The 17,879-nt window shown below is 35.9% G+C and overlaps 1 protein-coding gene across 1 annotated transcript in view; it reads right to left on the minus strand.

Annotated features, from left to right (window-relative positions):
- Positions 1–1,608: 1,608 nt before the first annotated feature.
- TINAG (tubulointerstitial nephritis antigen) overlaps positions 1,609–17,879 on the minus strand; it is a 35,961-nt gene continuing 19,690 nt past the window's right edge. The window contains exons 7-11 of the mRNA XM_039730423.1: positions 16,712–16,892; positions 16,218–16,263; positions 11,672–11,777; positions 3,519–3,564; positions 1,609–2,375 (exon numbers count right to left, since the gene is read on the minus strand). Coding sequence (XP_039586357.1) covers positions 2,259–2,375; positions 3,519–3,564; positions 11,672–11,777; positions 16,218–16,263; positions 16,712–16,892 — 496 coding nt within the window. The 3' untranslated portion in view covers positions 1,609–2,258. The remainder of the gene's footprint in view (positions 2,376–3,518; positions 3,565–11,671; positions 11,778–16,217; positions 16,264–16,711; positions 16,893–17,879) is intronic.

Consider the following 17,879-nt stretch of genomic DNA (forward strand, 5'->3'; position numbering starts at 1 on the left):
GACCAAGTGCAAGTTTCTGTCACATCTCTATTAAAACATTGTGCTGAAAAGATTTACAAACATATCTTTCTCTTATTCTGATTTCTGGAAGTGTAGCTCCTCTCTTCAGGATTGCTCTTAGTCTGGCAACTTTCCATGATCCCTGCAACTACAGGAAAACCACAGTTCCCTTGTCGTTCTCAGGGCTTGTCTCATCCCTACTCTAGATGCAAATTCCTTATGTCCATGGGAGTTCTTGTTCCTCTTGTTCTTGTTTCAGGTTGTGTTCCTATAAAACATGTTGCACTAAGTTGCACATAAAGCTTTGCAGCTGAGTCCCAGTGCTGGCTGCCGGTGAAACTGTGAAGCCTCCCTAATTTCAGCATGCCCAGGGGAAGCTCTCCTTGAGGAATTTCACTCTGGGCATCCAGGACAAAGTGACTATCCTAAATTAGAAGCTTAACATCACAGACCAGATCTTAGGAAGGTCTCATCAGGAGCAGGAACAGCCACTGGCAAAAGTAAAAGCCACAGCAGTGCAAGCCAATTTGAAGTTGAAAAAAATAATCCCCCCAGAGTTTACTGAACATGTTTTTACAGTGTCATTCACTTCAAAGTTAAATTATACTCTTCTGAAATCTTGACATTTATGGAATCAATACATACCAAGAGGTTGGGAAATAGGTGTGCAGATGATTCAGTACACTTTTCTCTCAAGTACTGACTTAGCTCTCACTAAAACTAGAAGAGTTATTTCTCTCAGAGCATTAAGAGTATCTAAAATTGCTTGTGTTACACTTTGCTACAAATTTCAAGAGATAAAGGGGTTTTTGTGTCTAAATTCAGTTTACTATATGGCACTAAAGGCTGCAGAAGGCTTGTTGTGCTGCAGTATGGTACGGACATTTTAACAATAGCTCCTGTAAGTGATGCAACATAAATTGTCACCCAACTTTAGATTAAGAGAGGTTATTTCAGAGACATGGGCATTTGTCATATACCACTGCCATGAAAAATTCTTGAATGAACTTGCTGACGACATTAAAAAACGGGTTCTTATTATAGAAAGAATGAACATTATTACACACACTGAAGGTACACCTGGAAATTCTTTGTTCACTGATATTTCATGGCAGCTTTTTCCTCCCACTTATTTAACGTGCCATGTTTCCTTTCATAGATAACTTTACTACAGTTGGCATTTGGCCTTTGTATTAATTGAAACAGAAAGGGCTAGAAGGTATTTAATTTCTTCTTATGTCAGTAGTTTCAATATTTATATATTAATTAGCAAATAAGCAAAACAGCCCATAAACTTGTCAAGATTTACAGCAATGCTTATAGGAGGGAGTGTGGGTCATAAAGCAGCTTCCTCAGGCAGAAGTAGCTATGGAAGCATTAGGAGTTCTGCAGGTCTCATTGGCACTACTGATCCAGATCACCAGCACCAGGAACTGAGCCTGGATTACAGACATGTCAGTCCAGGCAAACAACAGAATATCTTTCCCATCTTTTTCTGTTTGCAGCAGGCTTTTGGGAATGCTGGCACATGCTTGTTCTCAGGTTAAACAGGGAGTGGAAGGCAAGCAGTTCAGGAATTCGTCCAGTCTAGAATGAATTGAGGATAAATTACATTTTCTTATTTTATTTTAATTAAAACATTATTAAAATTATACCATTTCAGTTGTGGTTGTAGGAACAGGAACACACTCTGTCATTGCAAGCTATTTTTGTATTACACTGAATGCATCAACTTTGTGGTATCTACTAGAAAAAAATTAATTTCCTGGATGAGATATTGATACATAGATAAAATTTATCTACTTAGTTTTAAGTAAAGGTGTATAGGAAATATTCCTTCAACTATAGGACCACAGCTACTTGCATTTCTTTGGATTTTATTATCCAGTAGGACTATGAGCTGTCTGAGCCAATTTTGTTTGGAAGAGCACATAATATTTCTGAAATAATTTCTGATCAGAGTATATACTGCAAAGAGATTAATGCTAACACTGTAATTCCATTTTTATCTGGCATTTTTCAATGAGGAGGGAACTCCCTGCTCTGTGAGACATCAAGGTTTTCAGTAGTCCTGGATCCAACATGCTTTTAGTCTAAAGGGTTTTTGTACCAGGAAAGATCCAAGAGTGCTACGGTGTCTGCAGTGTGTTCAAGTCAGGAAGGTAACTTAGAGAGAAGATGCCATTTTTAACCCATAAAGACTCAATAAACAACAATGGAAAAAATAGATACACCAAGCAGAGTATGGTATAGACAAACTATGGTTGTCCCGAAGTAGCTAAAATCAGCTTCTCAATATCACACTCATTTTGTCCACGAAGAATCCTAAAATAACCATTTTCTCCCCAGGATTTTCCCCAGGAATTTGCAGCAATCTAAAAGTAAACAAAACAAATTTTTATTTTATTTATTATTATTTTTAAATGTCATTTAAAAATGCAGGGTGTTAAATGCAAAATTAATCTTTTGTGTTAGTTTCCTTTTTAAGGAACAGAGTCACTCAGATTGGGTGCACTGAGAATTAACATGTGTCTTTTTCTGATTTCTTTTTTGCTTTGATCATAATTTCAGTTCCAAAACCAGGTAGAGTAAAAATGGAATAGTATTTCTACAAGACAATTTGATACATTGAGGCAGAAATCATTAAATGAATGCTGAAAGTGGTTATTGAAACAACAATGGTCAGAATTCCAACTAACCCATTAAAGACACACCAAAGATATATATAGATATATATAGATATATATAGATATATATAGATATATATAGATATATATAGATATATATAGATATATATAGATATATATAGATATATAAAGCTTAATTTTAAAAAATGAAGTTTCATTCAGGTAGGTATTGACATATTAAGCAACTTATTTTCTGGTGAAGTCTCTGTAGTCTCAGTAGGTTTTGCCTTTGATACCAGTGAAACTGCCTACCATAAGCCCTACCATCAGCTGTGTAAACACCAAAGTACCTTCAAATGAATGCAGGAATAATGGGATGAGCTGTTAGACATAATCCAAGTGATAAAATTTGACTTACTCTAAATGGCTTAAAGGAAATTTTCTTAGTTTGATTGGTTTTAGTTTTGGTGGCTGGATAACAATTTCCAACAGTTTAAACAGAAAATTTGTCTTTTCCAAATATTTTAACAATTACTATTGATTAATTTTACTGACTTTTGCAGGCATCAAAAAACTGACTCTTCATAGAAATTTTTAATAACATTTGAAAAATTGAATAAGATTTGAAAGAGAAAAGGCAGTGTAGAAAAAAACACAGGTATAGGTGGGATGAAACAGGCTTTGAAAATGAGGTAGGTGATGCAATAGTTTGAGGGTCAGCATGATAAAAGTTGCCAGAGAGGGAATAGAATTACACAGGACACTTAAAGGTGAAGGAAAAAAACAGATGCATAGAGAGTGAATGAAAGTAAAGAAGTAGATTTTAGATGATCTCTGTTGTTGAGATATTTTTTCTTCCGCTTCAAAACACTGTCCTAAGTATTCACTTACCCAAAACTTCTGTTTCTGTCCATTTTTGTCAGGTAATGCTCCCCACCTTTTAGAAAATAATGGTACTTTGTTGAAAAAAGCAGTCAGAAAATAAAAGCATTAATTGTAATAATTATCAGTGTCAAAACAAAGTCTGAGTAACAAACTCTGATGATTCAAGTGAGATTACCTCCTAACTTGGAAAGCACAAGTCAAATTGCCATTAGTTATTACAAAAAGTTAACACAAGTTTAGTTTTGGTTTTTCATTGCAAAAACCTGTTTTCATTGACAGAATCTCTCTTCTGGAGAGCTTGCCTGCTGAACTGAGCTGTGTAGGAATATTGAAACTATTGTAAGCATATTTCAACTCAGCTGAAGATTCCTAGAAATATTTCTGTTAAAAGTCTCATCCAGCACCTTTATAGAAATAGCTGGTGAGTTGGGACTGAAAATATTCCTAGCTTTTCTCAGATCAAACTGAACTGCTGACAGCCTAATCTGTTTCTTTGCATGGGGCAGGGGGGGAGTTTGATGTTTTGTCATCTTTGAGGGCATGCTAACTTTTATGAAAATATCCATAAAATCATACAAGAAATTTCCCCATTGCCATCCCCACCTGCCAAGTGATAGGATTTTCATAGGGATATAGATGTAGCTGAACTGCTTAATACTCTGATTTTTAGGTTTCACTTTATACAAAAGGCAGAAGTTGCAACCCAATCATCTAGATGTAGTTCAGTGAGCAGGAGCTGCACTGCACACCTTAGGTAGTTAAGTACTCGTGGTTTTTCTGCTGGAGCTTAAAGAGCTCTGTCTTGTTTTTCAGTTATACAGCGAATGCTTGTCTAGTTACTATTCACAGCTCATGATGCTTGGGTGCCTATGAAAGGGCACCAATAAACAGAACACAAAGATGTGAACTTTTAAATAGTTTTCCCCAGTGTGAAGTTAATCTTAGGGTATATCAAATGCCATTGACAGGGTGTTTACTGGTGTATATCCCATCAGCACCACTTGTTTGATCTGTATTTGCAGAACTCATGCCCAGTGTATAAAATAGACAGAAATATGTCCAATCTGTGTTCAAGAAGCGGGGGTTCTGGTGTCAGTCAGCGGGTGAGCAATTGCATTGTACAGCACTTCTTTTTCCCTTTTTATTATCACTTGCAATTATTATTGTATTTTACATTATTTTTTATTATTAAACTGTTCTTATCTCAATCTACAAGTTATTTATCCCCCATTCCACTGGGGTTTTGGCAGGAGAGATGAAGTTGAGAGACTGACTGCTTAATTTCCAGCTGGGCTTAAATCATGACACTATTTCATATCCAAACTCTCCATTTTTTGTTTAGAAGAAAATGGAGATTTTAAGAAATCATTAAGGAGGTCTGTTTATCAATTACTGAAAATTGCTTTTGAAAGGGAGCTTTCTTGTATTTGGCAAAAATATTCTGTGAGAAATACTCCACTTAGCTTTTCCAAGAGAAATAATCATGATCTTCAATCAAAAATAAACTTGGAAAAAAAAAAAAAAAAAAAAAAAAAAAAGGCAATGTGTTTCCATTTACCCCAAGGAAACCTGCTCCAAGTGACTCTGTGAAAAGAATTCTGTTGCTCTTTCAGATAAAAGGATGAGTTCTTGTGGTCTTATATAAAATGATTTTCATAATTTTGTGTCCAATTTTATATAGCAGAGGCACCTTAGCTGTCCTTTTCAGTAATAACTTTCCCTTGATATTAACTCTGTAGGAGCAAGCCCTGAATACACAACTCTGCCTGACAGATAAAAAACTAGAATACAGAGTCTGTTTCAGTAGTGTTACAGAGAATAGAAATTGGTTTTATTTGTACATTTCCCAGTTTGTTTTTCCATAAACTACACCACTAAAATGTAGGTGGACTTCACAAGAAAAGCATAAAGAAAACTATCAGGAAAAAATCATTGAATAAAGTACTAAAAAATGGGAAATATAACCTAACACAAGAAAAAGGGTTATCAGCAGTGGTTTCAAAACTAAGGTGTTTTGGCAGATAAGAGAAACTAGGTTCAAGTGTGCTTACACTCACTTTTGTAGGTAAAATGCACTTAACAGCAAATACAGTGAAGACTTCTGAAGAGTGTGCTAAATAATATTATACAAACTGTCTCCTTAAGACTGAAGATATGAACAGAAAATAAATACAGCCTTAAAAATAAAGAGGAATGGCAGGTTTTAGATCTCAAGCTAATTTCTGCAGATTGTTTGTTATTGGTAGAAGTCAAATTTTGCATTAACCAAGGATTTTAACTGCTTGCTGGACACAAATATATGCAGTCCAAAAACTTCTCATCTCTGTTTCTTCCCTGGATTTGGTTGTATAACTATCATAATGCTACCAGAGGAAAAAAGTTGTAAGCATTGTGAATACTGTCCTATTCTTAGTGCTGGATCACAACAGCCTACAGTACACTACAGTACACTACAGTACACTTCAAATTTAGCAATTTTATCTACTCAATTAGACAAATATTGAATTCTTAATCTTGTATTAAAAATAAGAAGGTTAGGGTCATTAATTTATGTTCATCACAAAAGAAAGCTTCTTAGAAAATGGTTGCTGGAATTTGAAATTGTAGTTTCTCATAGACTTTCCAACACAGGAGGTGAGTCAAATTGAGTCAATGAACCAAGAGTTAAATCACTCCCACAGATCCCACAGTTCACACAGATCCCAAAGATCTGCTGTAATGAATTGTATGGGAGGTAGTCTCATGGATTTAACTGCATGAATCATCAGACACTGTATCTTTTTTCCCATGAGCTCCTCATGTATTTCTCTTTGTTATAAAATATTTGAGTGTGGCTGTTTAATTTTTAACTATAATACCTGATGTTGATCATCTGATAGTGAAAAAGTAATTATTTTTTCCCCATGAAAGAAAAAGGGAACTCAAGCCCAGGTTTCTTTATTCAGGAACAAAAGAGTTTGGGTTATGACTTTCGGTAGTTTAAGATGTTACTTGTTTGTAGTTATTTTGAGTGTAAGATCGAGTGAGGTCATCTAAGAGAAAAATATAGAGAAACACAGTCTCCAAAGCCAAAACTCCAGATATCACTGGCAGTAGTCAAGACTTTGGACTTTGGATAGCTGAATCATTTAATTATGTACTAAATCTCAGAATGCTGTTGCTCTGTCTGGCTGTCTCCTCAACATTAAACCACAGCTCTTTGCCTCACATATCAATTTTATCTCCATTAGTATGGCTTTTTGTGTTAAACATTCAACCAATGTTTTTTCAGGGCATAGAAGTTTCAGTTTAGTAGTTGGCCAAGCCATTTAATCTGCTGCATTATTCCATTTAAGTCTTTGAGTGAATTTCTAATTAGAGGGGAAATGCGTTTCCAGCTAATGTACATCTCAGTGTCCTCTTATTAAAGCCTTTTGTCATTCTGAGCTCCTTCCAAGCTTTGAAAATCTATCTTGTTCATGAAAGATTATCTAAGCTTTTAATAATATTTGTTTGTTTCCTCCAAGCCTTAAAGTGATAGTCCACAAATAATTGCAGTCAAAGGCATGGGCTTTTGAGACCTTCCTGGATTTTTCAGTGTCATGGCTTCAGCAGCTGCAGCTTTTTAGCGAGGTATGGATCATATGTTGTAGCTTGGCACTGATACTAAAGTGATTCAGAAATAAAAGTCTGAGAGATTTGTCTGAACATGCTACAAACATTAAGGATGAGCACTTTACTTCACTAAATTTTAAAAGAGATTTGTTTGAACTAGAACCACAGCTTCTTCATCCAATGTGTTTTCTTGACTGAACTATACTTTCCTTACCAAACAGACTATGGAATTTTAGACCAACAAATTTCCCCAGGTTTTCTTTTCCTCTATATTTTCTCATTATATTTATTCTCCTAGATGGAACTAAGAAAGTCAGAAGACTAGAAAGAAGGGAAAATAAAATTGTAAAAACCCAGACAATCAAATAACAACAACAAAAAGTTGCAGAGAATCTGGTAGAGAACAAATATGACAGGTTTGATCAGAAATCCTAGCTTAAACGTGCAGATCTGAAAGAAATCTACCATCGAGTTCATCTTTGATGTGAATTTAGTCTTGTTTTATTAAGAGACCTTGAGATAAAAATTACAGTTTCGTATATAATTTTTCAGCCATAAATCTTCTTAAAATAGGAGAGTGAAAAAAATGAAAATTAACGAACTAATAGTTTTTCCTCTTTACTCCCTCTTGCCATTTGCAGTTTGGTTGTGCCTCTTCAACTGATTTTCATTCTGGTGTCATTAAGAGCTGTAATTGTGGATGTATGGATCCATGAATGCATGTATGTACATACACACATACATACGCAAGACTGAAAATACTGTCTTACTGTAAATATTACACACCAGACATTTTGGTTTTAAGCAAATCTAAGATGCCATTGCATGTGGGATTTCTGTAATCTAGTCTAGAATTTTTCCTTTTATTTATTTGTGACATTATCCCACAAATTATATTATAGTCTACAAGGAGAAATCAGATCCAACAAAGCAATTCAGCTCACCTTTAGATACTTAAGCTAGAGCAGATGAATATCTATAAAAGATAAAGGAAACATGCAGGGGCATATGCATTTAACTTTACTACATCAAAACTTAGCTGTTATATATCCCAGTCTCCATTATTCACTTTTTCTGCTTATTTCTCTGTGTCTGGAATAGACACAGGAACTGCCTGAGAGATCCTGCTCTCTCTAAGTATCAGTGGGTCAGCCCATCCTGCATTCAAGTTAGTGAAAGCCCTATTTCACTAGAGAGACTGTGACCAAACCCAAACACTCTGTTACCCACAACAGCCCTCACCTGGCTGTTCCACACTTTTCTCTCCTCTTTCCCTGCTATTCCATCTTCTCATATTCTCTCCCTGAGCCTGGGGTCACACAGGACCTCACTGGAGATTGACTCCCAGTCTTGTCACAGCTGATTTTATAAATAAGCCTTTGAATGATAGAAAATAACTTGCAATTTCACATTGCAGAACAAGGGAAGTCAGTCTAAACATTTAAAATCCTTCCGGTCCAATGATCACTTGAGCAGTTTGTATATGTGCATTTCTGGTTTTGTACAAATAGCTCTTGCAAGCGTCACCAAAATGTGTTTGCATTTTATCACCCCATTGCCTCATAAGTTGCACAATTCACAGGCAATTTAAGGCATTTTCAAAAATGTTTCTGAAATTTTGCAAGTATCATCTTAATAGGGTCAATCATTATTATGGCTGCCTTTTACAAGTATTGAATGTCTTTTATGGAAGGGCTTATAAATAAAAATAAGCCTACAATAAACCTCAACCCACAAAAAACTGCATATTTTATCCTATCTATCAGCATGTCTCTGCTCCTTTTTGTCTCCCCAGGAGCCATCTCAGCTAAGCAAAATTCAAATATTCATCAGTATTTTTATCTGAAGTACAACTATGATGAGATTCCCATGAGTTTTTTATTGAGGTCAAGGAGTCTAAATTTGCCTTTGCTTCCAAGCTATATATGAGTGACAAAGAACATACATCCACAACACACATTTTGCATTCAAATTCATTGAAAAGTGATGGCTTAATCCTGAAGACATTAAACAAAGTGGTTTAGAGTTCTTGATGCAGAATCACATTTTATGGCTGGATTTATCATTCCTAGAAGCACCTAGCTTAAGCCCCCAACAGCCTCCAACTTGTCAAGATCTAATTCAATTTTTACAATTTTATAATGATCTGCAAGCATTTTATACGGCACAGCCTTGGAGGCCACAACATTTCAACATTTGTGCCTAAGACAATTCCAGGACTGGTAAATCTTTATACTGTTGGATCCATTGGATACTTCAGGAATATTCAAATTAAGTAAATGAGTTAGTAAGAAAATGCATTCCCCCCATATTAAACTCTGAACAAGTCTGAGGTTTCTTATATAATATCATCTTCAGTTTTCTTCTTTTTCCTTCATTTAAGTTCTTTTTCAGTACATCAGATCACTTGTCTTTCCTCCTTCTCAGTGTTTACCAGTGACCATTCAATATCTGCGTCTTAGTCAAGGAGCTCAGATTTTGCTCGTAGTGGTCCCTTGCCTGAGGATTGCTATCTTTTCTTTGCACAGCCTGTCAGTTCCCATTTAAATCAGCATCCACTTCAGCATAGAAATACAGAATCATAGAATATGCTGACTAGCCAGGGACCCACAAGGATCATTGAGTCCAACTCCTGGTGCCACAAAGGACACCCCAAGAGTCACATCATGTGCCCGAGAGCATTGTCAAAATGCTTCTTGAGCTCTGTCAGGCTGGTGCTGTGACCACTGCCCTGGGGAGCCTGTTCCAATGCCAAACAACCCTCTGGGTGAAGAACCTCTTTTTAATATCCAGCATAAACCTCCCTTGGCACAACTTCAGGCCATTCCCTCAGGTCCTGTCCTGATCTCCACAGAGCAAAATCAGTGCCTGCCCCTCCTCCTCCTCCCCTCACAAGAAGCTGTAACTGAGCAGTGAGGTCTCCCCTCAGTCTCCTCCAGGCTGAACAGAGCTCAGCTGCTTCTCATACAGCTTCCCCTCAAGGCCCTTCACCATCTTTTTTTTGCCCTCCTTTGGACTCCCTCTAATAGTTTAATATCTTTCTTATATTGCAGTGCCCAAAACTGCCCCCAGCACCTGAAGTGAGGCTGCCCCAGTTCAGAGCAGAGGGACAATCCCTCCCTTGCCTGGCTGGCAATGCTGGGTCTGATAACTCACAGAGTTGGCCTTCCTGGCTGCCAGGAAACTATTCAACTTTCAATCAGTCAGGTTCCACAGGTCCTTTTCTGTGGCACTGCTTTCCAGCATCTTATTTCCTAGTTTGTATATCCAGGGTTGCTCCATCTCAAGTGCAGAATCTGGCACTTCCTCTTGTGGAACTTCATATGGTTGGTACATATGGAGTACCAACACATACCATCTGTCCTCCACAAACATATTTTCCTAATTTAGTGCTCCATTTTTCTATACTAAGTTCCAGTTTCTCTTTTTCATTGCTGCACAATATTGTCCATAAGCATATGATCAGGAGTTTTTCCTTTATTTGCCTGGGTCAATACTTTCTGCAGCAGTATCAAAGATAATCTTGCATAAGCCTGCTGCTTCTCTTTACTTCTATGCCACCATCAAGCACACTCTTGTAATCCACAGCCGGCAGTTTCCACAACCATGGAGGACATTCCCATGCCCTTCACGAAGACATCTTTACTAAGATCACAAGCACAAAATTAACCTTATTTTGCAATTTTATGTTCTTGAAATACTTGTTGAAAATACTCTCCGTAATTTTCCTAGCACACATTGAATCATTACTTATATATTCTAGACCACCAAAAAATATTTTCTTGAGATTCTACAGTCATTTTTCTGTGTATTCACTCATTGATTTAATAAAAATTCATCCTTGCATATTCCATGGCAAAGAATAAAGCCTCATGATGTGCTCAGTAATTCAAAAATATGTATTATTAGATACTTGTCTTCTTAACATAGTGGCCCTGGTCTGCATTTCAGAGGAAATCCACTAGTGTACTTCATACATGCTTCTGAGGCAGTTTTCCAAATAAAATCAGCAGCATCTCAGCAGCAGGTGGTTTCTATTCAGGGCACAGAGAGCCTAGACTGCTGTGCCAGTAAGCTATACCATTTAAGTAGGAGATCACTGTCAATTTTCATGTTTCTATTTGCATTCTGTTTGGTGGCATATGTGAAGAAAATTATATCAACTTTGTTCACAACTTGATATGTACTTGGAATATTTGTGAATACCCAAACAAGTATTTTTATATAGTGTGTATATATGCACATATATATATATTTTTTTTTTAATATGTGTGTGTATGTGGGTTTTAACTATATTTATATGGGGTTTAATGGTTCATTCTATAAACATTCTATTTGAAGTTTTTAAACAAATATAAGAGTAGATTAAGAGATGATGGGTCTACACCTCTTTTCAATATTCTCTAAAATTTGTAGACAAGGCAAAAATGAAACATCAGTCTTATGCTGGGAGCTATCAGCGTTCCATCTGTGACAGTCAAATCTTTGGGTTACAAACTGATCATTGCCTTTTATTACACTCACAACTGGCAAAGAAAAATGGTGAAAGAATGTGCTTTACTCACCCAAGGAGTTTGACTGAATGAGTTTTCCATTTAGATCCTGCTTTCTGGGAGTGTCGATATATTCCCTCTTTGTAAAGAAAAAAATCTTCATACACTTTCATTATAGCTGAAAAACAAAAAATCACCACAATCAGCAAACATAACCTCTATTATTATTTGCTCCTTGCATTTCACCAGTGAAATTCTTGTGTGTTGGACTGCATTAAGTGTACTTTGCAATTACACTAAAAGCATAAGTTTCTCAGAAGTGTCCTGCTGTGAGTGAACCAATAGAAATACTTCAACAGAGTTCTGTCTGTGGTCTCTTATCAAGTTTGTTAGTTTTTCTTGTCATGGAAACTCCCTCTCACTGACTTCTTCTAATGCAGCAAGAGGAAACATTGCCTCGTGAAGGCTTACATAAATTTTGAAATCTAATTTAATAAAATTAATCTCCCCAAGCTTTATATATAAACTACCCAGTTCAGACTAGCATCTGCATATTCAAGAAAATGTATATCCTGTGAAATATGGTGGAGTGAAATGCCTTTTTCTGAAACTTAAAGTTCATTAAATACAGAGTCATCTCCTTAAAGAAAACTAGATTGTTTGTATACATATAAGTCGTGACTGCTACTTAAAAGTGTGGAAAAAATCACCCCCTTTTTTCGTAAAAATGTACGGTGAAAGACCTGAAGAACTGAAAATTTTGTGCAAGAGAATGAAGACTACAAGTTTTATTTTATGCCTATTTATTATTTCTTAGGTGCATCATTCATTTGTTTATTAAGAAAATAGTTCTGGGTTTCTTTTCCACATATGTTCTGCCACTTTAGTGCCATTTGCTTTATGGTGGGCTACCAGATCCAGAGAAATGAAACTACTTTGCAGGTCTACATTACCTTTAGATTCCAGTGAATTAGAAGCATTAATTATAAGCTTCATTCCATTTTATTTTTAGATTATGATTTTAACTGCCACACAACTTGGAACATGAGAATTAGTGAAATCAAATTTCCTAAAGCCTTGCACCTTGGGAGTCCCATAAAGTACAAGTCTCACTGACCATTTTTTATGTGGTTATTATTTATAACATATGTGCCTGGTATAGATCTGCAGTATCCATTAAGCTGAGATCATGCTGCCATTTTTTTCTGTCTGGCATACTTAACAAATTTCTTTTTCCTACCTGAACATTTTCATAAACTTGAAGGAAATTAACTAGCTTTAAAAGAACCTCTATCATAATCGGCTGGAAATATTAAGAAATCAAAAATTATAGGGGATAAGAGAGAATCAGCAAAACATGTGAAATGAGGCCAATTGCCTTGCCATGGACAAGCCTGATATTGTGCCCCTTCCCCATCACATCTTGGTTGAAGCTCTGGCAATGGGACCTGAGCAAAGACTCTCCTTCCTCTCTGAGAAAGGGGAGTCCCCTCTGATGCCAGCATGCCTGGTGCTTCGGCCATTCCATTGTGAAACCCCCCCAGCATTTGAGCTGTGACACCGTGGAGCCGTGTGTTAACAGACTCAGCCCATGTGTTTCATTCAATGTTGCTGCTTCAACTGTAAGTACAAAGGAGAATATAACCTGTGCCCCAAATGAGACACATCCTTGTCTGTGAACAGATATCATACCTAATTTTTTTCCATTGAAATGAAGTAGAATTTTTTTTAGGTGTTTTTCCAGAATAACTTTAGTTTATGTGATAGAATTTTATCCATGATTGTATATTATATATACATTGCATGCCTGGGCACATGGGCATACATACATTTGTATATGTGTGTAAATATATGTATATAGCTATGTATGTGTAATACCTTGCAAAAAGGAGCTAAATAATGGCACACTCATTAGAGTTAGAGTGGTCTGAGTGCAAGAAGTGCAACATGGACAAAGATGATGATAATTCTAGATCTAGCACTAAGATATTTTTATTAATTCGGTGACTTTTTCTTGATCCAGACTCCGAGTTGGACAGGACAAGGTGATCACAGTCCACCAACTAATTTTGTTCCTTCTCACATAGGAAAGACTGCATTTCCCAAAATGGACAGATTAATTATTAATGAATCAGAAAAGGCAGTGATTTTAATAAGATTTACTATAGTTCCTGCATGAGCTATTTAGTCACGCTGAAATTGTCAGATCTATGCATATAGAGGCAGCAGATTAAAATATTGATTCCACTATGGATTCCCCTGCATAAAATTCTTAAATAGGACATTTTGTCTCTTTTTAATCATACAAAGACACAAGAAATGAAAACAAGTTGCTACAAAAGGAAACAAAGTTTAGCTCTATACATTAATATAGACAAGCGTTTTCTACAGATCATTTTCTTCATATTTTTAAAGATTCACTTTCTTTAGCAAATATAAAAAATTTTCCTAAGATCATAACAGCTGAAATTGTAAGTTTTGTGGGGTCAAAACTCTGATGTATTGCCAACAATATGTGAGCCTTTCTTTTAATCAAGACTGACTAATGTGTCAGAGAGGATAATTTTCCTACATCAGCATTGTAACTGTCAGAGTATTTCTTAAAGTCCATGAAAAAAAAAAGAGATGTATGGGCAATATTAGGATTGTCCATCTGAACGTTTTCAAATTACTGGTGAAATTTCACTATGTTTATTTGCAAATTAATTTCTTAAAAAACTTGTATTTCATCTTTGAATCAAAAAATGCTAATTGCTCAGTTTCTGTACCATATAAGACAATGATGTAGGTCAGAGAGAAATTGTCATTCAAACTTGAAAGCTGTATAACATAAAATCTCGAGTTACCTACTCCTAAACCTACTACTTCACAGTTGTTAAAAAAAGTATTTTTTTCTTAACTTTGAATATGTCCAAAAATCAAAGTCTATTCATCATCATGATCTTTAAAGGATCTTGAATATTTCCCAGCTATTAAACATTGCTTAGTACATTAGATAAAACTGTCCTTAAGCACTTTGTAGGTTCGTCAGGAATGACAAGTGAATGAATAATGGAAAACCTCCTTCAGTATTTGAAGATCATTTGCAGAAAAATTATGATATGGTTTTAAAATTAGACTTTTGCCCTGGTTGCATTTGTAATATGGGAAGATAGAAGAGAGGATCAGTGACAAAAGAATGACAAAAACCAGGGCCATAATTGTGACTCATTTAAAACTCATAGCCAAAAGAAAAAACAGCAAGTGATTTCACTCAGCGATGCACATTCTCAGTTATATGCCATTATGTATATCTTGATTTTTCTACAAACAACCTTACCTTAACCTGATACACAAAAGCATTAAAATTTAGAAGAAAAAAAAAAATTGTATTGTTGAGTGGCTAAATCCTAACAAATGACTGAATATTGATTATTTAATGTGTAAAATTTAGTACTAGCAGATTAATCCAGAAAAATTTTTGAGGTTTGATATTCTATCTTGAGGATCCTAAAGCCAGCAGAAATTACTGTCTTTGCATCTAGATCAAATGCAGTGTGGGAAATAATATTTTCCTTGAGTAAACAAACTTGGACAGAACAAAAAAAAGACTGATGATGTTGGTCTTGTTAAGTCTGAACTTCAGATTAATTGCAGCTGCCCACATAAAAAGCTTTAAGAAGTAATTTCAACTACATGATGCACTAAAATGAATTCTATCTCATAATCAAAACCATTTGAATAATAAATTGAAGATTATGATAATTCTTTGTATAATTAAAGGCAGTAGAAATGCAGAAGTGCCATGAAGTAAAATTCTTTGGTTTTGCATCAGCCAGCCATCCAGGAGAGGTGGAGATCCTGCACTATGAGCTTTCTCCATCATCCCAAGACCCACATCCATCAGTCTCTCTACTTACACTGGCCCAGGCTGTGAGAAGGAACCTGCATTTTCAGCTGGTGCCAGCACATACATGGCCACAAATGGACAGTACCCAGGGTAAAAAAAAAAAAAAAAAAAAAAACCACAAAAGTTTGCAGGTCCCTACTCATTGCTGAATCCCCAACTGAAGTCTCTGTATTTCTGACCCTGAGAGGTCAGGGAATTTCATTGCAGAGTTCAGCAAAAAAATACAAATCTGGTAGATGTCAACAAGAGCATTTGGCCCCTGAAATGAGAAATTCTGGGGTATTTCAGTACTGAATGATTTGCTGGAATGCCCATATAGTTCATCATTACCTTCAGAGCAAAGCAGGTCTGGTGGGCTGGTCTTAGCCATGGGGGAATCCACCCCAGCCCTACAGAACTGAGTTTGGCTAACATTTAATCCATAAATTGCTATTTCACCAATGACCAAACAACTGTCATGAAAAAAGGCACAGAGATTTCCTGCACATGCATTTTGCACAAATTTTCAACATATCCAGTGCAAGGTCACTTTACTCTTCACAGGCTCTGATGCAGTCCTGCTGCCTTTAGGGCCACTATTTACCCACCAAATGTCCCTGGATGGACTACAGAGCATATGACTGGTTTCTTCACTGTGGCATATAATTAGCATTTTCTAATATTTTGATACAAGGTCATTTCACAGTCTAACTATTTCAATAATGTTATCATCCTCTAAGTTTACTGTACCTTGCACTGGTCCTCTGTCCTTGATTTCTTCCATTATATCAGTTTCCTGAGAGGAGGTGAGAGCACCAACAGAGAGAGCAAGGGAAGATTACATTTATTAAATAAAATTAAAACTCATACCAATTTATTATTTTATGCACATATATATAGTGCACACAATATAGAAAGGTATATAAATATACCTTTGTACTTGCATTTCTGCTGGAGAATATTTGGTTTACCAAATTAACAAAACCTTCAGAAACATGTTTAAGAAGAACAACTGCAGTGTTATGACTGCATACTTTCTTTTTTATTTCTATGGGACCACAAAGTGTCAACTTTAAAGAGATTATGTACAACTGAGAAACTATAAAGAATTTCAACTCAGTAAAATTCAAGGGCAACATAAAGGAAAATTCACAGCTCTAGTCTTGAAGTTAAGTGAATATATTTTAATCAAACCTTAAAGGAGTAAAATTGTTGAGACAACAGATGAATTTTCATGAACTTACTTTTGAGGACACCCTGTAGTGAGAGGCACACCGGTATAACCGATTGGATTTTTCAAAAGCATTGGGACATGGCCCATCTGTATGGTTTTTTCCATATTCACTTGACACATAACACTGGTTTTCAGCTGATGGCCCCAGGTGTTTGTTCCAAAATGATGGATAACAAGCATATGATACAACCCTGTTCAGGCAGTTAAAAAAAAGAGTTGATAAGAAGATTGCTCAAAAAATTTTGCCATTTTACTTCAAGCTTTTGATTATTTTGCAACCTCGTTTTTCATGTAATATTATTCAGAAATGTGGATGGCATATTTTCAACTGGATGGCATTTCCTTCAATTGATATACATGATATTTATGATTAAGCTTCCATTACAGTAGTCCTGTCCCCACCCCTCTCCAAAGAGAGGTAGGGTAAAAGTGTTTAGTAATTGTTACCTGGTACATTCATCTCATTAATGATGCATGAAAGTTCACACTGAAAAAGATCAATAAATTACCCATGTTGTCAATGGTTTCATTTATCAAAAATGGCTTATGAAATGGAATATGTGGAATGCTGTTAGACATTTCTGAAACAATATACACATTTCTGCATTAATGCCATGCAGGCCTATGAGAGGGTTTCTTTCCAGAACATAATCAAATATTTTGCTGTAGCAGAATACTTTAAAATAGTATGTCCTATAAAAAGCATTTGTATTTAAGAGGCTCATCAATTATACTGGACTTTTTGAACCTGAGGAATTAAAAACTATATCTCTACACAATATGGAGTATAACTATGCTTGCCAGTGTATACTTAGCTGTCAGAAATTTTACAAGATAAGTCCTTATATGCTTCAGCTGTTTTGAATAAGAAATCACTTTTTACCATTAGCATTTGGTGATAGAAAATCTGAAAAATCTTTTTCTTTCTGCCCAAAGTTGACCACATACAGACAGCAGCACACTGGAACTGCATGATAATCCAGATAAGATCTCTGAACTAAGAGTCACTTTTGAATCTTTTCACCAACCAGAGTTTCTGCAGCTTTGATTAACACAACTGAACAGCTTTCTGCTGAAGAACAATTTAATGTACTGAAGTATGAGGCCATATGTGCTGAAGCATCAGCAAAACAGTAAACATTAAAAATACGTCAAGGAGAAGACCCTTCCAAAAGAGT

This window comes from Passer montanus, unplaced genomic scaffold, assembly GCF_014805655.1.
Source record: "Passer montanus isolate IOZ18808 unplaced genomic scaffold, ASM1480565v1 scaffold11, whole genome shotgun sequence".
Classification (NCBI taxonomy): domain Eukaryota; kingdom Metazoa; phylum Chordata; class Aves; order Passeriformes; family Passeridae; genus Passer; species Passer montanus.